Below are 18659 nucleotides of genomic sequence, written 5' to 3'. Positions count from 1 at the left end.
ACCCATGTAAACTTTTGCTGGCCCTAACCCTCACATGGAACTCTACCCACAGCACAACCAAAAATTGGGCTATGCAACTGCGTTTTACCAAAAACTTTGAATATACCACCCCTCGGTGGCCACTCTCACACTGTTGCTCAATAGGGCTCCAAAAAACTCCAAACAAACAAGACTGAAAAAAAATGCAAAGAGTGATCCATGAAAACTTTTGCTGGCCTAACCCTCACATGGAACCCTACCCACAGCACCACCAAAAAAGGGGCTACATGACTGCATTTTACAAAAAATCTCACATATACCACCCTTCAGTGGGCACACTCTTACTGTTGTTCATTAGGGCTCCCAAAATTCCCAACGAACGGGACTGGAAAAAAAATGCAAAGAGTAAGCCATGAAAAGAGTGAAAGCAATGAAAGAGCGAATTTCTAAAAAAGGGGGGAAAATAGCAAATTAATAATAAGACATGGAGCCATCTGGGCAGCTGGCAAATAGGACAGGAAAATATTTCAAAAACAAACCAAGAGGAACAGCATTAGCAGTCATAATAAAAGCACTCTGAAAAACATCTGGGGGACTTTGAAGCAATTAGTAAGTGGAGAAGCAGCATCAGGGAAAATCGCACTGAAAAAAAAAACAAATGCAGTAAGACAGGTCAGATTTGATTACAAACCAAGAAATGATGCATAAATAAAACATATTACAGAACCTGAGTGTAAGTACTTTAAGGGAAAGCAGTATTTCTGTAATGCGCTATGTTCTTTTACTGGGCTCAGTCCAGACTCTGCAAAAATGGAAATTCAATCCATGTATCAAGTCTTCAGGGCTTACTTGGCTTTAAGCATAGGTTACATATAAACTATGGAGTTACAGTACACTGTTGGCAGTGGTTGAAATTCCTAACAAAAATTTTTCCATAATCTTTTTCAGAATCATAAACTTAAACGAAGTGTCATTTACATCCCTTTGCTAAAACCATAACACTGAATCCATCAGATCTGAGATACAGAAAGTGAGAAAAAATTGAAAAACTGAAATTATTCATACAAGGAGCTTAAAACATATGAAACTGGCCTAAGTTCTTTTCTGTAATTGTATTTCTGTGATATTGTTTAATACATTGTTCACTGGTAAAGGGGTAGACTGAAAACGGAGGTCCTACATAATATTAATGTTTCATATTTAGAAAATTTTCAACATTAAAACTGAGGTAGATACAGAAAAATGGAAAATAAAGGGGATATTTTAATTCAAGATACCTGATGGAGACAGCTCTGTGTTTTGCTACATTCATTATCTCTCACACTTCCAATAAATGATGACGTTTACTTGTATGAAAAGGACTGTCAGGGTCTTACTGACACACCCTGTATGCAGTACATATTGATAAGGTGGCCCCATCATAAAGGACACATGTTGAGGATACTTCACTGTTTGTGGTATGCTAACAGGAAAAACTGCAGAAATTAAGAACTTTACTGCTTAACTAGGGATGCGTTCTGTTCTGTTATTCCAAGATGATTTCTACCATCTAACAAACTTACCAAAACATAACCATCTTCAATGTACAGGTTTATGAACAGCAAGAAAATGACAAGAACTCCTAAGGACACTGCTGATCGTTTCCGCAAGTATCTCATTTTATCAAAATATCTGAAGCTGTGTCTCATGTGAAGAAAGGCATACAGTAGTGTCACCTGTGAAAGAAAACCATGGTGTTACAAGAACTTCTCATCTGATAAACATGACAGCAAAACAATTTACCTTCAGGTGTATCAAATACTTTCAAACAAACTTAGACTGTATCATTTAAGGTGGTATTAATTAAACTAATTCATTGTCATCTTCAAGTTTAATATACAATCTTAACTATAATTTAAGCTTCCTTTTATTTGGTAGTGAAGAAAAAAGCAAAGTTTGTCCTACTAATTTTAGTCTGGTACTATGATGACACTGTCGCAGGAGTGCATCAGCACTTCAGTTTCCCATGTGTAACAGTCAGATCTCAACTTGAGGGTGAGAAATGAAGCTGTGCGTTGTTTCCCTGAGTAGTTAGGTTCTCCTTCCAAAACAGCTCAGGACAACAGACAAGAAACTATTGCAAGACAGTACCATTACCAATAGGAGACTTCTGGATACCAGAACTTCCAGGCACAAATGAAGTACCTTCCCTCCAGTGAGAAGGAAGTAGCAGCATCCCCTTAGCCTTAGAACTCTGTAGTAGGATGGAAAAACTCTCACTGTAGGTGTCATTTTCTCCAGAAGAAAAAAAGTGGATGTCCACCTTCGACTGGACACATATAAATCCACACTGCTCCAAATTGGTGAATCAGTCAAAGAGAATTGGCATAATTGATCAGAAAGCCCCTCAGTTACTCTTTTCAAGATCAAGGAGTGCTGCCTAGTCACATCACAATGTTACACATTCAGTTTAGTAATTTTGCTATTTAAAACACGAAGAATGCTGTTCTTGGCTTTTAAATTAAGTAAATTAAGTATTAACCTATGTAGAATTGCATGTGTTTGCACCAGGTATGGCCACAGACTCCAAAGTGGACTAACCAAAATCTGAGGTATTGTAAGTGAATTATTTCTCACTTGTTTAAATAGAAATGTATTTTGGTTATTTTCTATTCGAATGTCTATATAGAAGTCATGAGCAAATACAGAACTAATTTAAAGCTAATTATGTGAAGTAGCATATAGCATTGCAGGTGCAGTGGTTAAATCATTCATATTTGAAATTTCTGAACATCTAAACTGACATGAAATAGCCCACATAGTTCCATAAAATATTTGTCAAGTCATACAGAAAATTTGCTGGTCTAATAGCAAAAGACCTTCCAAGTGAAAAATTTAATCTATATATGCTTTGCTAAAGTGTTTAAATACATCTAACAGTATAAACTATGAGTCCATTAGACTCTAGAGAACATGGAGGTAAATACATCAACTGTTAGTAACAAACTTTTAACTGCAAGGTTTTCTTTGTATTCAGGATGAACTGCACTAAATGAACATGAGTTGTACACAGAATGATTTTAAAATCACTGTGCTAAGAATTAGAACAACTTACATGTCATACAAAGAAAAAAAAATTAGTAGATTAGTAACAATATAGATTTTGTCCTTATTTATTCAAGGTGGACAAAATTGCAGAGGGTTTATCCTAAAGCCAAAAAGCTGAAAGTAACTATTTTTAAAGTTAGAGCAATGATTTCCTTTTCCATAACATCTAAGCTGTCAGGGCCATGAAACTCCAGAGTCTTCCCTCCCACAGGCCCCACCTGTGATAGTACAATGGTTGTCTGTGGATTCCTGCAGGCTGACGTGGAAAAAGAAGAGCACCTCTGCTTTAGAAAAGGCATGTCACACACAGTTTGGCTCTCTTTTTTGTTGTTGTTGTTTTTTTCTTTTAATTTTCCTTTTTTCCTTTTATTTTTCTCCCAGCATAACTACTGATTTTCCAAGGAATTAACTCTTTTTGAAGCTTATAAGAGGATGAACAGATGGATTAAGTATTTCCACTTCTCAAATAATGGCATGAACTAGTCTGACTATTGAAAATTCAAGAAATCTGGGTCAGAGTACTTGCACCTTCAGGCAGCTTCAGGTGTAGAATAGCATAGCGCTACAGTCATACGCGTTTAGTTTTCCTTTGGAAATCTTAGAAATATATAAATGCTCTTTTTTTTTTTTTTTTTAAAGTCCTAGGATGAGCGTATGTGCCACATTTGCTGATTAGACAGTGCTATTACACAGTACCTCATCTTTCCTCTGAGCAGTGTGACTGAAGTCCCTAAGGCACCGGATGGGGATTTACAGCTATATTTGCTGGTCACACTACACTAGTTTTTATCACATTGCTGGTTGTATTAGGAATAGAAATTGATGGAATTGCGCTGGTGAGACTGGAGGAACATCAGGCTGTCATTACTAAAGCTGATGTACAGAAGGAGAAGAGCCCGGTATGGCCACCATTCAGAGGAGAGCACTTGCATTACAAAGAGGGATGAAGCCAAAACACCATTCCAGGGAGGGTTATTTGATGATAAGACCTTCTGGTAGGTTCATTCCCGCTGAAGGAATCGAAGGGAAGGACTCCTGGAGCAGGCACGGGCGCCATTCATTACCAACAGCAGATGGCAGTGCAGACCCGCACTTGGGAGCCTCAAGGTGTTCCTAATCCCTATCAAACATACTTATTCTCTAAGCCTTTAGCTAAAAATGTGCACAGACTCATGAATCTATACATACAGAATTACTTACATCTCCCTAGAACTGCTTCTTTTGGCAGCTCTGTTTCCAGTCTGCAACACTGAATTGTGGTATATTATTAGTCAAGTGAAATTTGCAAGTTCAGATTTACCTTTTTTACAGGTAATGTCAGCCATAATTCAAAAATAATCCCAGAACTTCTTGCTGTAAGACCCCTGACCATCTCTAAGATCACTTGTGTAGACTATTCACCTTTACTCAAAACTAAGTCTTCGATACTGAAAAAAAAGGCTTCGATTCATAAATAAATTCTGAAGTCATGGCATTGCTTGCAGATTTTATGCCTTCATTATTCATGCACAATTTATTAGCTATGAGAATGAACAATTGCAATTTGCTTCGTAAATCTGGCATTAAGCAGTTAAATGTAATAATTAATAAATATGCATAATTATAAATATTTTCCTTTCTAAATGAGATGCATTGTTTTCCTCAGTCTCTTCAGAGAACTTCTAAGATCCCAGATCCGTATGCACATGCATGTGTTTCAACCACTCATATATGTGTAGTTTTGCATAGTAATATGAAATGATAATTCTTTTGGCTTTTTAAAATGACACAGCAATGAAATGACAGTGAGCTAAAAAATGTAGTGATATACCTCTACAGTGTGAAGAAGCTGTTCTTTATGGGATCTCTAAAGCTGTGAATGCTGAGTAAAGACTAAGACTGATTTTTACATGATAATGTGTTGTTTTCTCTTGCAGAATTTGCAACACTCAGAAGCATTTTAAAAATTATTTAAAAAGCAAATCTCGAATGACTTTCCAGCAAGAGTCTGTTCTTGATAAGCCAAGCCCCTGGCGGAAAAAATGGGGAAAAAGAAAAAAAATTCAGATATTTAAATTTAAAGCTGTTAAAATTGTAAAATGTATTTCAATTTTGATGTCAATGTAGCCGTTGCCAAAAGGAAAAAAAAAGGAATGAAGAAAGATCTTTTCCCTTTATACTCCTCATTTTCAGAGCAAAAGGCTATTTCGCTTAATAATTTCTGAAGACTACCTATGTGACATTTCATATTCAATCCACTCTGATTCTTCATCACTTCCTGACAATACTAGGGATTTATGCTTCATCCTGCTTCAGGGATTGTGTACTTTCCTGATCTGTTTAATTCTCAAACAGATATGTAAAAAGGCCCTGTTGTTTTCCATTACCCTTAAGTAAGTTAATGACATAGCCTTACCAAACCAATACAGTGAACCTGCTAGGATCTACACATACACTGACATGGAGGAACAAGATCATCTTTGTATTACATTCTGGTCTGCTTAAGTGCTGTGCCTCGGCAGCTCAAGAGGAGTTACTTCTTTTCCAAGGAACTGATAACTCTCAGAAATGGAAACTGCTTTGTTTCTATACTATGTGTCCAACTCAGGCACACAGCTTTGTCTATCACTGCAGAGCCTGTATTCCAGGAGATATAATGGTATAATAGAGCAGATCTACTAGCACATTTATTATATTCACAAAACCCATAGACAGCACAGAAATAACCTAAGTTGAATTATTAAACCCCTTGTGAGCTTTCATTTAATCCCTGATTTGACTGAGACACTTCATTCCTCAGTCTTGTGACATGCTATTCCACTATTGTGTAACCGAATTGCTTTACTTGCAGCTCTTAATGCTTGTCCAGTTTGGTTTTCAGCTTTGCTTTTTGAAAGGCTGCACATGATACCTCAAGGATTGCATTCAGACCTCTACAAAAAGTGGCAAACACATCTAGAAAAAAAAATAGATGGATATTATTAAATTTCACATGTGTCATGATCTTCTTATGATGAAAAAACCCAAAAAACTAGCAATAAGTTGTGATATGTTGTTTGAGTTAGGTTTGGTACTGAACTGGAGAATTAAAGGCAATTCCTTGGGGCTCAGATAGACTCCCAGCAAGATGCACTGTCTGCCTTACTAAAAGCCTGAAAGTATGTATAAAAGGTTTAAAGCTGCCAGGCAGGATGCTTGCTGCCACTGGAAGCAGGAATGTAAAAACTGGTCTGAAAGTAAAGAATTTTTAACTGATAACAATGCTAATAAATCCAGAGGGTAGAGCTCATTTTAAACAAGCCACAAGTACATTTTTTGGATGGCTTAAGAGCTCTTCATTCTAAAAAGAAATTATTTAAAAATTATTATAATTACATCTGAAGTTTATATTCTAGATGCAGAAAGTTTAAAAAGATGTTTATAATTAGGCAGATTACTCAAAATTAACACTGATAAAGAGATGGGCAAAATAAATAGGTTTTAAGAAAGGATTTGAAAGGCATATTGATCCTTGATCCACACAGAGTGAGAGATTATTTCAAACACTGTTGTAGCATACAGATGTATGCAGACCTCAGCAGTTTGGGAATAGCCATGAGACTCTGGGAGAAAACAGATACTTAAGCAGGGGCAAGTTACCAAGCAATGCAGAAGAGTAAAGAGCTAAAATTCGATGTGGGTATTGGAAGATGAAGAGGGTTTCCTTCTGACAGCTTCAGAGTGACATAAAATGGAGGCAGAAAATTTACTTTAGCTGCAGCACTCTGAGCAAAATGTAATGTATTTCTTCTGGCATGGAGAAGTCAAGTTTAATCAAGAGGAAGAGATGACTAAGAAGTGTGAAGACATATTGACTTAGATGGTAAAGCAATATCTAATCCATCACTGGATAGATGGCTGTGTATAGCACTGGATATATTTTATCAAGTAAGTTGTAGTGTAAAAGATGGGTTTTAAGAAACTGATATAGGCAATGAGTTAATGGCACATGAAAAGAGCCTGGAAGGAAAGAATAAAAAAAATCCAAACAAAGAAATAGTCTTGAAGTTCTGATCTGCAGACACAAAGGAGAAAATAAAACAGCTTGGGCATGAGGAGGAAAGAGACAGCTCACTGTAACATCCAGAGACAGTGAGATTAGAATATTTTAGAGATACAGAACTGGAGTTTTAGAAATTAGAAATAGAAGTAGAAATCCTTGAACATTGCAAATAACACCGGGCACTGTTCAGGGGAAAGAATTTCTAGAAAGATGAGAAAAGAGATTGAGTTAAATAGATTTTCAATAGTTTTTATCCCTTGACTTATCAATGAATGAGAGGAAGACACGGATCCAAGCACTGAGAGATTAACTGGGAAACTAAAACTGATACGGGCAATTATCATACAGAACATTTCTATAGCATGTGCGTACAGGGATTATCACATACTACAGGCTATCGGCAACCCAAATTCCTTGAGTTCATTAGGCACTAAAATGAATAAAGTAGAGCGACATCCTGTTCTCAAGACACCCCTGCAGATCTCTCTGTCCCTTCAACCAAAGCACATACTATATGAGTTGATCTTACTTATTCTGTGAGCTTACTTTTGCCTCAAGGTCCCACAGTTTCCTACCTGAGGTTTGTAGCTAAGACATTGTCCTCTGTCATAATCAAATACCCTGCACATCATCATTGTAATGGAATTTCATAGAGATGTAGACAAACATTTTTGTGGTGCAAAGAAAATTACTGAATTTGACTGTTGGGAAACTGTCTGGAAGAAAACAGACGTGTGAGCAATCCTGACTCTTTAGCTTTAGCTAGAGTAAACTAAGGGCCTTAAGACCCAGTTGCAAGGTTACTGAAAGATGAGCTATGGGAAAAAGATAAGGGAGCTGGCAGTAGAAAAGAAGAATAACAGGATAATGAGGTAGCCAGCAGAAGTTCTGTGAGAACAGAATTTGTGTCCAAGATATAGCCACCTGCAAGATATCGTTATATAAACAAAGGCTCTATATAAAGCGAGTGTCCACTGTTAATAAACGACTTCACTTTAACCATATTGGTGACTGCGTGTCGTCCTTTAAGCCTCCGCAGATTTTTTCCTACATTTGACCAAAGCCAATCAGGCTTAATATGAAAAGTTTTATCTGACCCTGTCTACATCTGGTCATGTTGAGAAAATCTCAACAGCACATGCTATAGCCTCATCTAACAGGAAGAGGAACAGCTTTTCCACAGAACTAAAGAATCATGTAATGGTCCAGGTTAGAATGGAACTCTGGAAGTCATCTGCTCTAACACTTCTGTTCAAGTAGAGTCATCTGAAGCTAGATGCCAAGGACCATGTCGAGGCAGCTCTTGAGTTTATCTCCAGGGACAGAGATTCACAACTGATCTGGCAGCCTGTGCCAGTGCTCTGTCACACTATTAGTAAAAAAATGCTTCCTGATGTTGAGAGGGAACCTCCTGTGTTCCAGTTCATGCCCATCAATTCTGCTCCAGTCAGAGGGGACCACTGAAAAGATCCTGGCTCCATCTTCTTTGTACCCTCCCTTCAGGTATTTATATACACTGATAAAACTCCCCTTAAGCTATCTGTCCTCTAGGCTGAACAGTCCCATCTCTCAGTCTTTCTTCATACAAGAGGTGCTCCAGTACCTTAATTATCTTTGTGGCCCTTCTTTGGACACTCACCCATTGGATTCTCTTCAATATGTCTATGTCTTTCCTTCATTGGGGAGCCCAAAGTGGTATATAGCACTCTAGGTGTTGCCTCACCAGTGCTGAATAGAGAGAGGTCACCTCCTTGGACCTGCTGGCAACACTTTGTCTAATGCAGCCCAGGATTCTGTTCATCTTTGTGTGACCCAGCACAGGTGGAGTGCAGGAAAAAACACAAAACCATAGACAAAACGCAAAGACTAAATTTGTAGCAGACGAGCCTTTCTTGAGGCACGGCGCTTCGAAATCGAACAGGTGTTCTTGTCAAGGTACACAAACAGTGCTCTGATCTTGCTGCCTTTAGACTTGGCTAGCCTTGCTCACTGCTTCTGCTCCAGACTCAGCCAACCTCCTCCTCTGGCTGCTCAAGAGTGAGCTGAGCATGTATTTAGAAGCTCACCTTTTATTGGCTGCCCAATCCTGCTCATGCACAGCTGGGGTCAGCCCTAATTGGGCACAGGTGGACTTAACACAAGTTCACACTTCCCACCTCGTAATTAGCAACACCTGATTGCCTCATTTCACTACATAAATTTATTTTCATTACTTTGCCAACCAGGGGATCCCTGAAGCAGCACCAAGTCAAAGGCACACAAGCAGGGACACTGATATATCAGAGATTCATGATTTCATCTTTCTTACTGTGGGGCAGGAATCTCAAACATGTTCAATAGGGTGCCTATAAGTCTATCACAAGCCTGTGTTATCTTAACACAGATGTTCTGCTTGTCAAACACACAAGGCTAAGCAAGAATTAGAATTATACACGTGTTTTTTTTGACCCCCAGCTGCAATTCACTTGAGGAACATTACAGTGATATCGACAGTCTTCCATTATTTTCCCACAGTTTTCTGAGCTGCAAGAGCACATTGCTCACTTGTCTTCAACTTCATGTCCATCACAACAACCAGGTCCTGTTCTGCTAAGCTGCTCTCCAGTTGCCCCCAGCATAATTGGTGCATGGGGTTGTTACTGGTGCAGGGTTTTGAACTTCCCCTTGCTGATGTTAATGAAGTTCTCATCAGCTAATTTCTCCAGCCTGTGAAGGTCACTTTGGATATGTGGTTATGACTATGCAGCATATAACTAATGTGGACCAGCCATTTGATGTAACCTTAACCCAAAAGCTGATGCTAGCCACTAAATTGTAATCGTTCTCCATCCTTCTCTTGCTTCATTGTCCTTGAGGACTATCAGAAAGGGGCACTACCAGAGGTTCAAAATCCTGAGAGATTTTATATGATGAAGAAGAAGGATCATTATATACTACTTTGTGTAGTATATAATGCACCTGTGTCATACACTGAAAGACATTTTAACCTGGCATCCTTATATTTTTCTTTTTCACACAGTTTACATAATAATGTGCATTTGGGGTACCCTGCCAAGATCAAAATGGAACAGATTTTTATTGGGTGACTTTCAAATAGGGTTTTTTTGGTTGGCTGGTTTTATTTTTTTAATACAAATGGCATTGTTGAGTCTTTTGCCCATCAGTTAGACTAGGTTAACTATTTCAGAAGAGGAAAAAGTCCATTTAGAAAATATGTCTAACTGTTATAGAGCAACTCTTAGACTCATGAGATTCTGCCATGTAATTGATTATTTGCACAAAGCCATGTGTCTGTGAATTTAATGGTACACCTGGGAAATAATGTAAAATCGATTAGGAGATTAAGTGCAAGAAAATTGGTTTTCACTGGCCATATTACTAATCTTTTTCTAAGATAAGTGTTTCATTAAGACCTTCCACTGAGAACCCAGACAGTAGCTTTCTGATCAATAAAATAACTCATTCTATAAAGCGGGCTTAGAAAACCATGTATGGGTGTATGGAACCAAGACTTGACTTATTCTTTAAAAAAAAGGCATTTCGGATTCACAGCAGTGAGTAGCATGGTATATCTATGAGCACATGGACTTTTGAGTATGGAATCTCTCCAAAGTGTGCAGACATCTGCACGAATCTCTCCATGGAAATCTCCACTATTCAGTGAGCAGCTGGAGCCTCATTTCATTACAGTAATACAACATTATTCAAAGGAGCAGTAGGGAAAGAGAAGGGATTACTACCTCTGTCTTGTAGCAGATTAGTTCCAATTTTTTTGAAGATGCTTGTCTCATTTTGCTTCCAGCTTCAATTTATCTATTTATTAACATTATGTTTAGTTTTGTAAAATATAATTTTGTAACCTGAAGAAAACACTTCTCCGTCCTCCCTCCCCTGCCACTTTTTTCTGATTTTTTTTTCCCCTTTTTTTTTTTAAATGTAAAAACGTGGGGGTTTTGTAAAAAAAAAAAAAAAAAAGATACTGGCTGGATGATATGGCCAACCTTGCAGGTGTTATGGCATCTTATCCTTAGCATATGAGAAACATGATCAGGAAATGCTTAAATGAACTTTTCTGTCATTCTGTATGTGATTTATTCTAAATAAACTCAAGCCATGGCAACAAAATACTATTTGCTATCGAGTGTACTAATGGCATTTTTGTTTGGGTTTTTCTTATTTTTTATTTTCTATTTTCCACAAGAAGTAATTAAAAAAACAGAACTTGGTAGAAGGAAGTGGATAAATATTAAAAAACATCTTTGATTATTTTCTTGAGTCGTTTAAGATGAACTTCCAGCTCACTTTTCCTCTGAAGAAATTGTAGAATATTCCATAAGATTAGTGACAGAAGGCTCTCATTTTTTGTGTTCTAAATCATACCAATATCATAAAGACATGATTAATAAATAAAGTAGTTATTTCTGCTGAATGCACTACACTGACAGGAAGGAACTTTGCTCAATATGGTCAAGAATAGGTTTGAGAAGTCTGGATGAGAACTTCTGTGACCTTTTGCAATATAAATGCCATATAGCTTCCAGGAAAAAAAGGAAATTTTAGAGTTTGAGGGAAAAGAAGTATGGTAAAAGACCCCCTCACAAAAAATTAAATTTTTTTTGCAAAAAAACAGTTCAAACAATGGTAATTTAAACTTTTAGCTGATCCTAAGTACTAGGAAGTGAAGTTTTTTACTGAGAAGAGAAACATTCATAATAGCCACAGTATCTTAAATAAAATAAAAATGCAAACAATAAATATAAAATCTCCATGGCAAGTTAAAAAAAATGGGTTTTTTATTCTGCATTTTATATCAATTCCTAGCTTTATCCCTTTTTAGGTTGACTAGCTGTCTTATTTCAAAATAGCTCCTGAAATCCAGAAATGAGTTTTATGGTGAGTCTCCTACTTCTTCTTTTAAAGCATCTACCTGGCAATGTTATTTTGAATCACCTTTTGTGCAGGGTCCTTTCTGACCTTGCTACAAAGACCTCAGGGAAACAGTCTAACTCAACAGGTCTATGAAGCATTACTGTAAATGCTCTAATATCTCCAGTAACCTATGGTTTTCTAACAAACAATGATGCCAAAATGAACCTCAATGACAAGAAACACATGTAGATGGAATCTACAAAGCTACTAGAAGTTACTACAACAGAGGAACTCATAACCAGTGACTGAAGTCCTAGTTCCTTGGGTGACACTTTCAGTCTACTCCTTTGTTACTGAGTTTTGAATTGATATTTCAATTGAATTTCTATTGAATGTATGCCCCATGGTTTGAGAAATCATTGGAGCTGTTTTTCATTGACTTCTGAGAGTGGCGTTTACTGGACCAAACAAAGATGCCTATGAAGTGAATGTCAGAGCTAGTCACACTTATGCTTCGTTTGTAGCCAATGAAATAAGTTCTTAATTGTCCCTAAAAATGTCTATTTCTCTTCACTGGCTAAAAAACCAGCCTGAGATATCTCCAAAAGGGAGGAATTCCATTCACATTTTCCCTTAGTAACTTCTTCATCTCTTTAGCTGCCTTTTTAGGGACAGCACATAAACAATAATACACTGTCTCTAGCTACAATGCTTGGACCTCCAGCATAGACCAAAACTCTTTCTGAGCACAAAAATGTCATATGTCTGATCATAACACTAGGTCAGATTGCCCCTCCTATGAAACTATGGCTGGCACATCTTTCCTGAGCTAGACTACTGCAAGTTATCCTCTATTAAAACACTTGATTACGATTTTCTGTCCCAGGACAGATCTCTTTAGGCATCTCTCAAGCCACTTCTTTGATTCCAGGTATCAGTGTCTGCTGCTTCCCCCGGGCATTATCCAAAACACAGTTTTGCTGTTGCTAGATTTTCTGCTCAATAGATTCATCGCAGTACAACACACAGAGGACAGACTATTACCTGCATGCCCCGCAGTAGGATCCTAATAGCTTTACTACAGGATATTTGAAAGTTGAAAGAGACACCAATTGAAGGACTTAACAGCCACCGTGGGCTCATACCCCCTCATGTTGTGTAAATGAGGGAAGTTATCTATGGTCTGTCTGTATCTTTGACTCACCCACAGTACCTGGCAAGATCAGAAAATCACTTCATTCAGTACTTTCAATTGTAACATATGATTTTAGGTGGAAAAAAATTCTCTGCGTAGCAGAGAACTGTTTCACTTCAATGCATTAACTAAGCTGGGATTCTGATCTTGCCAGGTGCTGGGGCTGAGTCAAAGAAACATAAAGACTCTAGAGTCTATAGGTAGGACATCAGTAGTGCATGTCATTCACCCTCATTCTCTTAAATCCTCAAGGTAATATGATACCTTTTGTGTAGCCTTTGGTATTCACCAAAGAGCTTGTAAATTTTAAATTTTTTACCACAATCTTGAATCTGAGCTTTTTTTTCAGAAATTTCAAGGTTTTACAATGTAATAAGGCATCAGGTGCTCCAGCACTATGCATGCCACTATTGTGTGATGATGTTTGGCTCAAAGTCGTGCAGGTTTTTTTGGGATGGGGATGGTTCCTTCCCACTGAGGATTAAATGCTAGTTTTATAATGACATGTCCTTATCTGGAGTTAGGGAAGTTTTGGTTTAATTCTTGATAGCTTCTGGAATAAACTTTGGATAGTACGAACTTTTGTTAGTGTTTGGTGCCAGCTATCTTAAAACACAAAATGCTTAAAGTGTGATCCATGATTGTCTCAAACCCCATCAAGGATATAGTGCCTTTTGAGGACCAGTTTTACTTTTGTTAGAGGTACAGATATAGCAAACTGGTATCGTCTTTCTGACTTGAATCTAAAGAATTAAACTCTTATGAAAACACGATACACTCAGGCTTTATGTGCATGTTAACTGGCCAAAATAATTTCTATAAAGTTTATTAAGATCTTACTGGCCTTCAAAAGTAAGACTTTTCTGATTTCATTCTATTGACCTTAGTCTTAGATTACCATTTAGATGAGATTTTGAACTTCTGTAGTCAACAGGTAACTATAGAAACTTCCAGAGGGCAACAGACCTTTCACATGCATTTAAAACAAGCAAGATGAACTCAGTTATTCCCAGTAATGAGAGGTAAAGCGCAAGAGCGAGAGCAAGAACTTCAGCTTTTTTGTAGCTCAAATGAGGTGACATGAATATTAGTATTACTGACTTCAGTATTTGGCAGCCACATCTATAGGACAAGTAAGGACTTCACCAGATAGATGAGAAAAGAATGTGCCATAGGCTAGAGAACTCATAGGCTAGAGTTCTCATGCTAGAGAACTCTAAACAACTAGTACAACAAATACATGCAAAAAAGTATTTGAAAGAAATGTAGAAAAAGGGGGAATTAACATTATTTATTGGCTGTCTGGAGATGCAAAATTCAAAGCCAAACTAAAGAAAAAACATCACTGAATATGAATAAAAAGAATTCAGAACAGCTATTTTTCCTTACTTGCACACCTGCTTAGCAATCTGGATCTAAGCAAATGCACAAAGTCACTATTTCCTTAGAAATATATTGCCACCGTCTTTGTTAGTACTGTTGCATCTTCTCAAATTTTATCTATGCTAAAGTAGTATATGTGCAAAAATCAACCCCCAAATTTAGAATATAACTGCAGGAAAATAGTTTAATTTATGGGTTTCTTGGGTGCATCTCAATGACAATAAAAGATTAACTTATTTTACAGAATCACCAGTTCAGGCCATTGATAAGTTTGACCCTTTGCAGAAAAAAATTATCTCTTTTTTTTTTTACTCAAAAGAAATTGGAGTTCCTTACTGTTGGCCATCAAAGGAAGAATGTGCCCTCTGCAGTACTCCTGAGATGCATGAAGTTCCAAGAAAGAACAAATGAATTGGCTTATCTATCATGTCCAAAAATTATGGGATAGTTTTATGGTTTTAGTGGACCTCTGAATTTCAGTTGAGGACTTACCTTCATGGAAAACCACTGCAGGTATTTAATCATCCTATTTCCATTTTTCTGAGGAGTATACACAAAAGTGAGTGAAAATATGAAAGGGAAAAAATATTATTTAGATTTGAGGGTGATATATAGATTACATAGAACTGAACAGAGACCAAAGGAATTAAAAGAATTTTTATTTATACCAAAAAATTTCCATCCAAAATAAAGAAAACCCCTTTCAGTCTTATTAATGGAAATACGATAATAACATGGGATAGGGTAAAAATGCTTATATTAGAGATTCTTTTATTTTAAAATACAAAGTAGCTGTCCAATTAATTTCAATGATCTTAAAACCTGTACTTACAGGCTAAATTTTCTTTTTTTCCATATTGATAGTGAAAAAGAAGCTAACAGGAAAAGAGTTATAGAATGACAAGCAGTATGAATTCCATCTGCTAATGTTAGAAGAAAAATATCACACAATATTCACCCCATCTTCTTTGCATCCTCCCTTCATGTATTTCTATACACTGACAGAATTCCCTTTGAGCCTTCTGTCCTCCAGGATGAACAGTCCCATCTGTCTCAGTCTTTTCTCATCCAAAAGATGCTTCAGTCCCTTAATTACCCTTCTGGCCTTTCACTGGACTCTCTCCAGTATGTCCATGTCTCTCTTTGACTGGGGAACCCAGAACTGGAAGCAGCACTCTAGGTCACTAGTGCTGAGTAGAGGACAAGGTCACCACCCTGGACTTGCTGGCAGTGCTTTGTCCAGTACAGCCAGACTGGGGAGACAGCTAAACATTGTTGTAATTTTTTTTTTTTTTTCCCCTAATTAAATGTTCTGATGTGAGCTAATAGAGCATTTGCAGAAAATCAATGTTATTACACTAAGAAATTGATTTGTTACTAAGAAATTTTTGTTATTGTTCTAGTTACTTTGCATTGCATATATGTAAGGATGGATAGATGTCATTGTCTGACCTCCAGATAGTAAAAAATGTTGCACAGCAGATTATGATCTTTTAAAGGTATGTTAAGATGAAGAAACTCCACACCATTGCAGCAGAAAGAGTTTCCAGTTTTGATTTAAATTTTGACCTTGCATTTTAAGTATCATACAAGAACTTGAAGCCGTCAATAAGAAAATTGTTGAGGATGTGAGCCAAAAAGTTTCCAGGAGCAAATGACAACCTGTCATTTTACCTGACATGTATTTTGCAGAACAGGATTTCTTCCATTGTTGCTATTCTATCATTTTTTAAGATATGGATTTGAAGACCACTGAGCCTTCTGTTATCTTCTGTATATCTTGTTTAGGAACACACTATATATCAGGTAACATCCAATTAATGTTTAGATGTGATACAGATTTTTTTGCTCTAGCAGTAAGTCATTTTATAGCAACTACTGTATAGTAGGTGGAAGTGGCAGAGAATAATAATATTAAGGTTACAACATACTTCAAAAGGGTTATTCTTTTCTAAAAATAATTTAAGTATTGAGCTAAAAAGCCATGAGCTACATTAAAATTACCAATTCACCAACACTTTTTATGGCCCTAAGAGTACCAGCCTAGCAGAATATTGAAAATCAATGATCTTTCTTATGTTATTCTAGAAATAAATATACATGTGAAAATTAGTACAAATTTAGAATTTTTCCAAAGGTTCTCTTAATGTAATTCTCGATGCTGAACTTCTCATTTCCATCAGTAAAAAACAAGAGCTTGTATTGTGTGCTGCTAGGATTTAAAATCACTCACAAATTCTTCTGATGAGTGTCTTTAACTCCTAAATCATCAAATATCCAATGAATGTGCCAGGAACTTTAGCACTCTTCCTGCAGAGGAAATGTGAGCTGTGTTGTGATGAAACCTAATTCTTTTGGAAACTAACTGTAAAATAGCTTTGTGACAGTAATTCTTTATCATCGTCTTTAAATATCTGCCATTAAGAAAAGATTAAGGCAATGTAGCTAATTCATCTCTCTTTTCCCTGTAGAGGTGTAGTGATGCTCTGGCAGGTAAAAATGTGGTATTAGGAGAGCTTTAACCCTTCTATTACTACTGGCCAATGATTTTTTTATCAGACGGCACAGTTTAGATCACACCCTGCATTAGACTGAGACAGAATCTTAAACTTTTGACAAGTTACATCAGTTTAAACCTATCACTTTCTCTTCAAGAACATATTATCTTCTTTTAATACCTTTTATGTTTATGTAACGTGACTTTACCTTTCTTATGTAAACTAGCTGGTTTAGGTTCCCTATACAGTCAATGCATACTGACTAACAGTTCCCAAAGGTGACTGTCATGGTTTAACACTGGCCCAGCTATTAAACTGAGTAACAGATGCTCTCTATTAATCCCCCTTCCCTCCCTGATAAAGAAAGGAGAGAGAATAAGGGAGACAGACGTATGGGTTGGAAACTAAACTACACAGCTTTAATAGAACAGTAATGATAAATAGGAAAAATTACTAAATATATACAAATATACAGGAAAATTGATACCACGTTCCTCCCTCCTTTCCCCCAATAGCTCTCACATCACCACCAAGGCTGCAGGGCAACCCTGGGAAAGTCCAGGCTGGACTCCTGGAGTCAGCAGCAGTCGGGAGCTGGAGGCAGGAACACACAGATTCAGGCTGGCATGGATCAGGAGCACAGGCAGAAGAAAGGACAGAATCCTCCCAGGATGCCACAGCAAACAGGGACAGGCAAAGAAGGGGAAGCAGGAAAAAGGGGGTTTGACCCTCATGATCCCTCAAATTTATACTGAGGGAACGTGTATGGGATGGAATACTCTGTTTGGTCAAATTTGGCTATCTATCTTGTCTGTTCCTCCCCAAAGGAGGGTTTCAGGTGTGATCTCTTTACTCCTTTTCTCCTTCCAGAGGGCAAAATGTTCCTCAGAACTCAGCAGTGTCCCTGGTTCTGCACACCAGTCTCTAGCAGTTACTATAAACATTGAGTCCCAGAAGCAGACACTGACTGAGGAACTTGCTGTTAACTTCAGAAAGTGCAGCTACTTACAAGAGACTTAGCTGAAAGCAAAAGTACAAGACAGAAAATTACCTTTATCCTGTCCCAAACCAGGACAGTGACTCATTTAAATTGCCTTAAAAGCAGGTTTAAAAGGGAACATTGCTCCAAACTGTTGTCTTCTTTATTTATTGATGATAGAAATAAACTATGTAACTAGTTTAGCCTAGACCCCTAGCTTCTAGATAGCTAAAAATAGCTGGAACAAACAGCAATCTGCTGTCACCAGTACCATCCAGTAGTCCATCATTCTACAGCATAGTTAATTGCATTTCCTAAAATGTTCTTAAAACTTTTCTGACATCTAAAGCCTATCTGAAAATCTAAATATGGCAAAAAGCAGTGTGGAAAACCAAACACTAAACCAAAACTAACACCAAGAAGAATCAAACAACAAAACCCCTTAAAAGCCTGGAAGATGTGTGAATAAAACACAGCTAAGCAGGAATGTGTTCAATATTCCAGCCCTCAAACTACATTGTGGGCACGTAACATCATCAGGATCCCAAAAGCTGTGCTTGTATCAGGTATGACAAGGAGTGGCAAGAGGTGGTAATCTGAGCCAGTGATGTTTGTGGAGTTTCAAAAGAAGCACAACTAAGGCACAGC

General features: G+C 37.3%; 1 protein-coding gene across 1 annotated transcript in view; it reads right to left on the bottom strand.

Annotated features, from left to right (window-relative positions):
- The window catches only part of MGAT4C (MGAT4 family member C), a 140328-nt gene that overhangs the window by 5308 nt on the left and 116361 nt on the right, over positions 1-18659 (bottom strand). The window contains exon 2 of the mRNA XM_071744772.1: positions 1542-1694. Coding sequence (XP_071600873.1) covers positions 1542-1667 — 126 coding nt within the window. The 5' untranslated portion in view covers positions 1668-1694. The remainder of the gene's footprint in view (positions 1-1541; positions 1695-18659) is intronic.

The sequence above is a fragment of the Heliangelus exortis genome, chromosome 1 (assembly GCF_036169615.1).
Source record: "Heliangelus exortis chromosome 1, bHelExo1.hap1, whole genome shotgun sequence".
In the NCBI taxonomy this organism is placed as follows: Eukaryota; Metazoa; Chordata; class Aves; order Apodiformes; family Trochilidae; genus Heliangelus; species Heliangelus exortis.
This window is presented reverse-complemented; position numbering and strand designations above follow the sequence as displayed.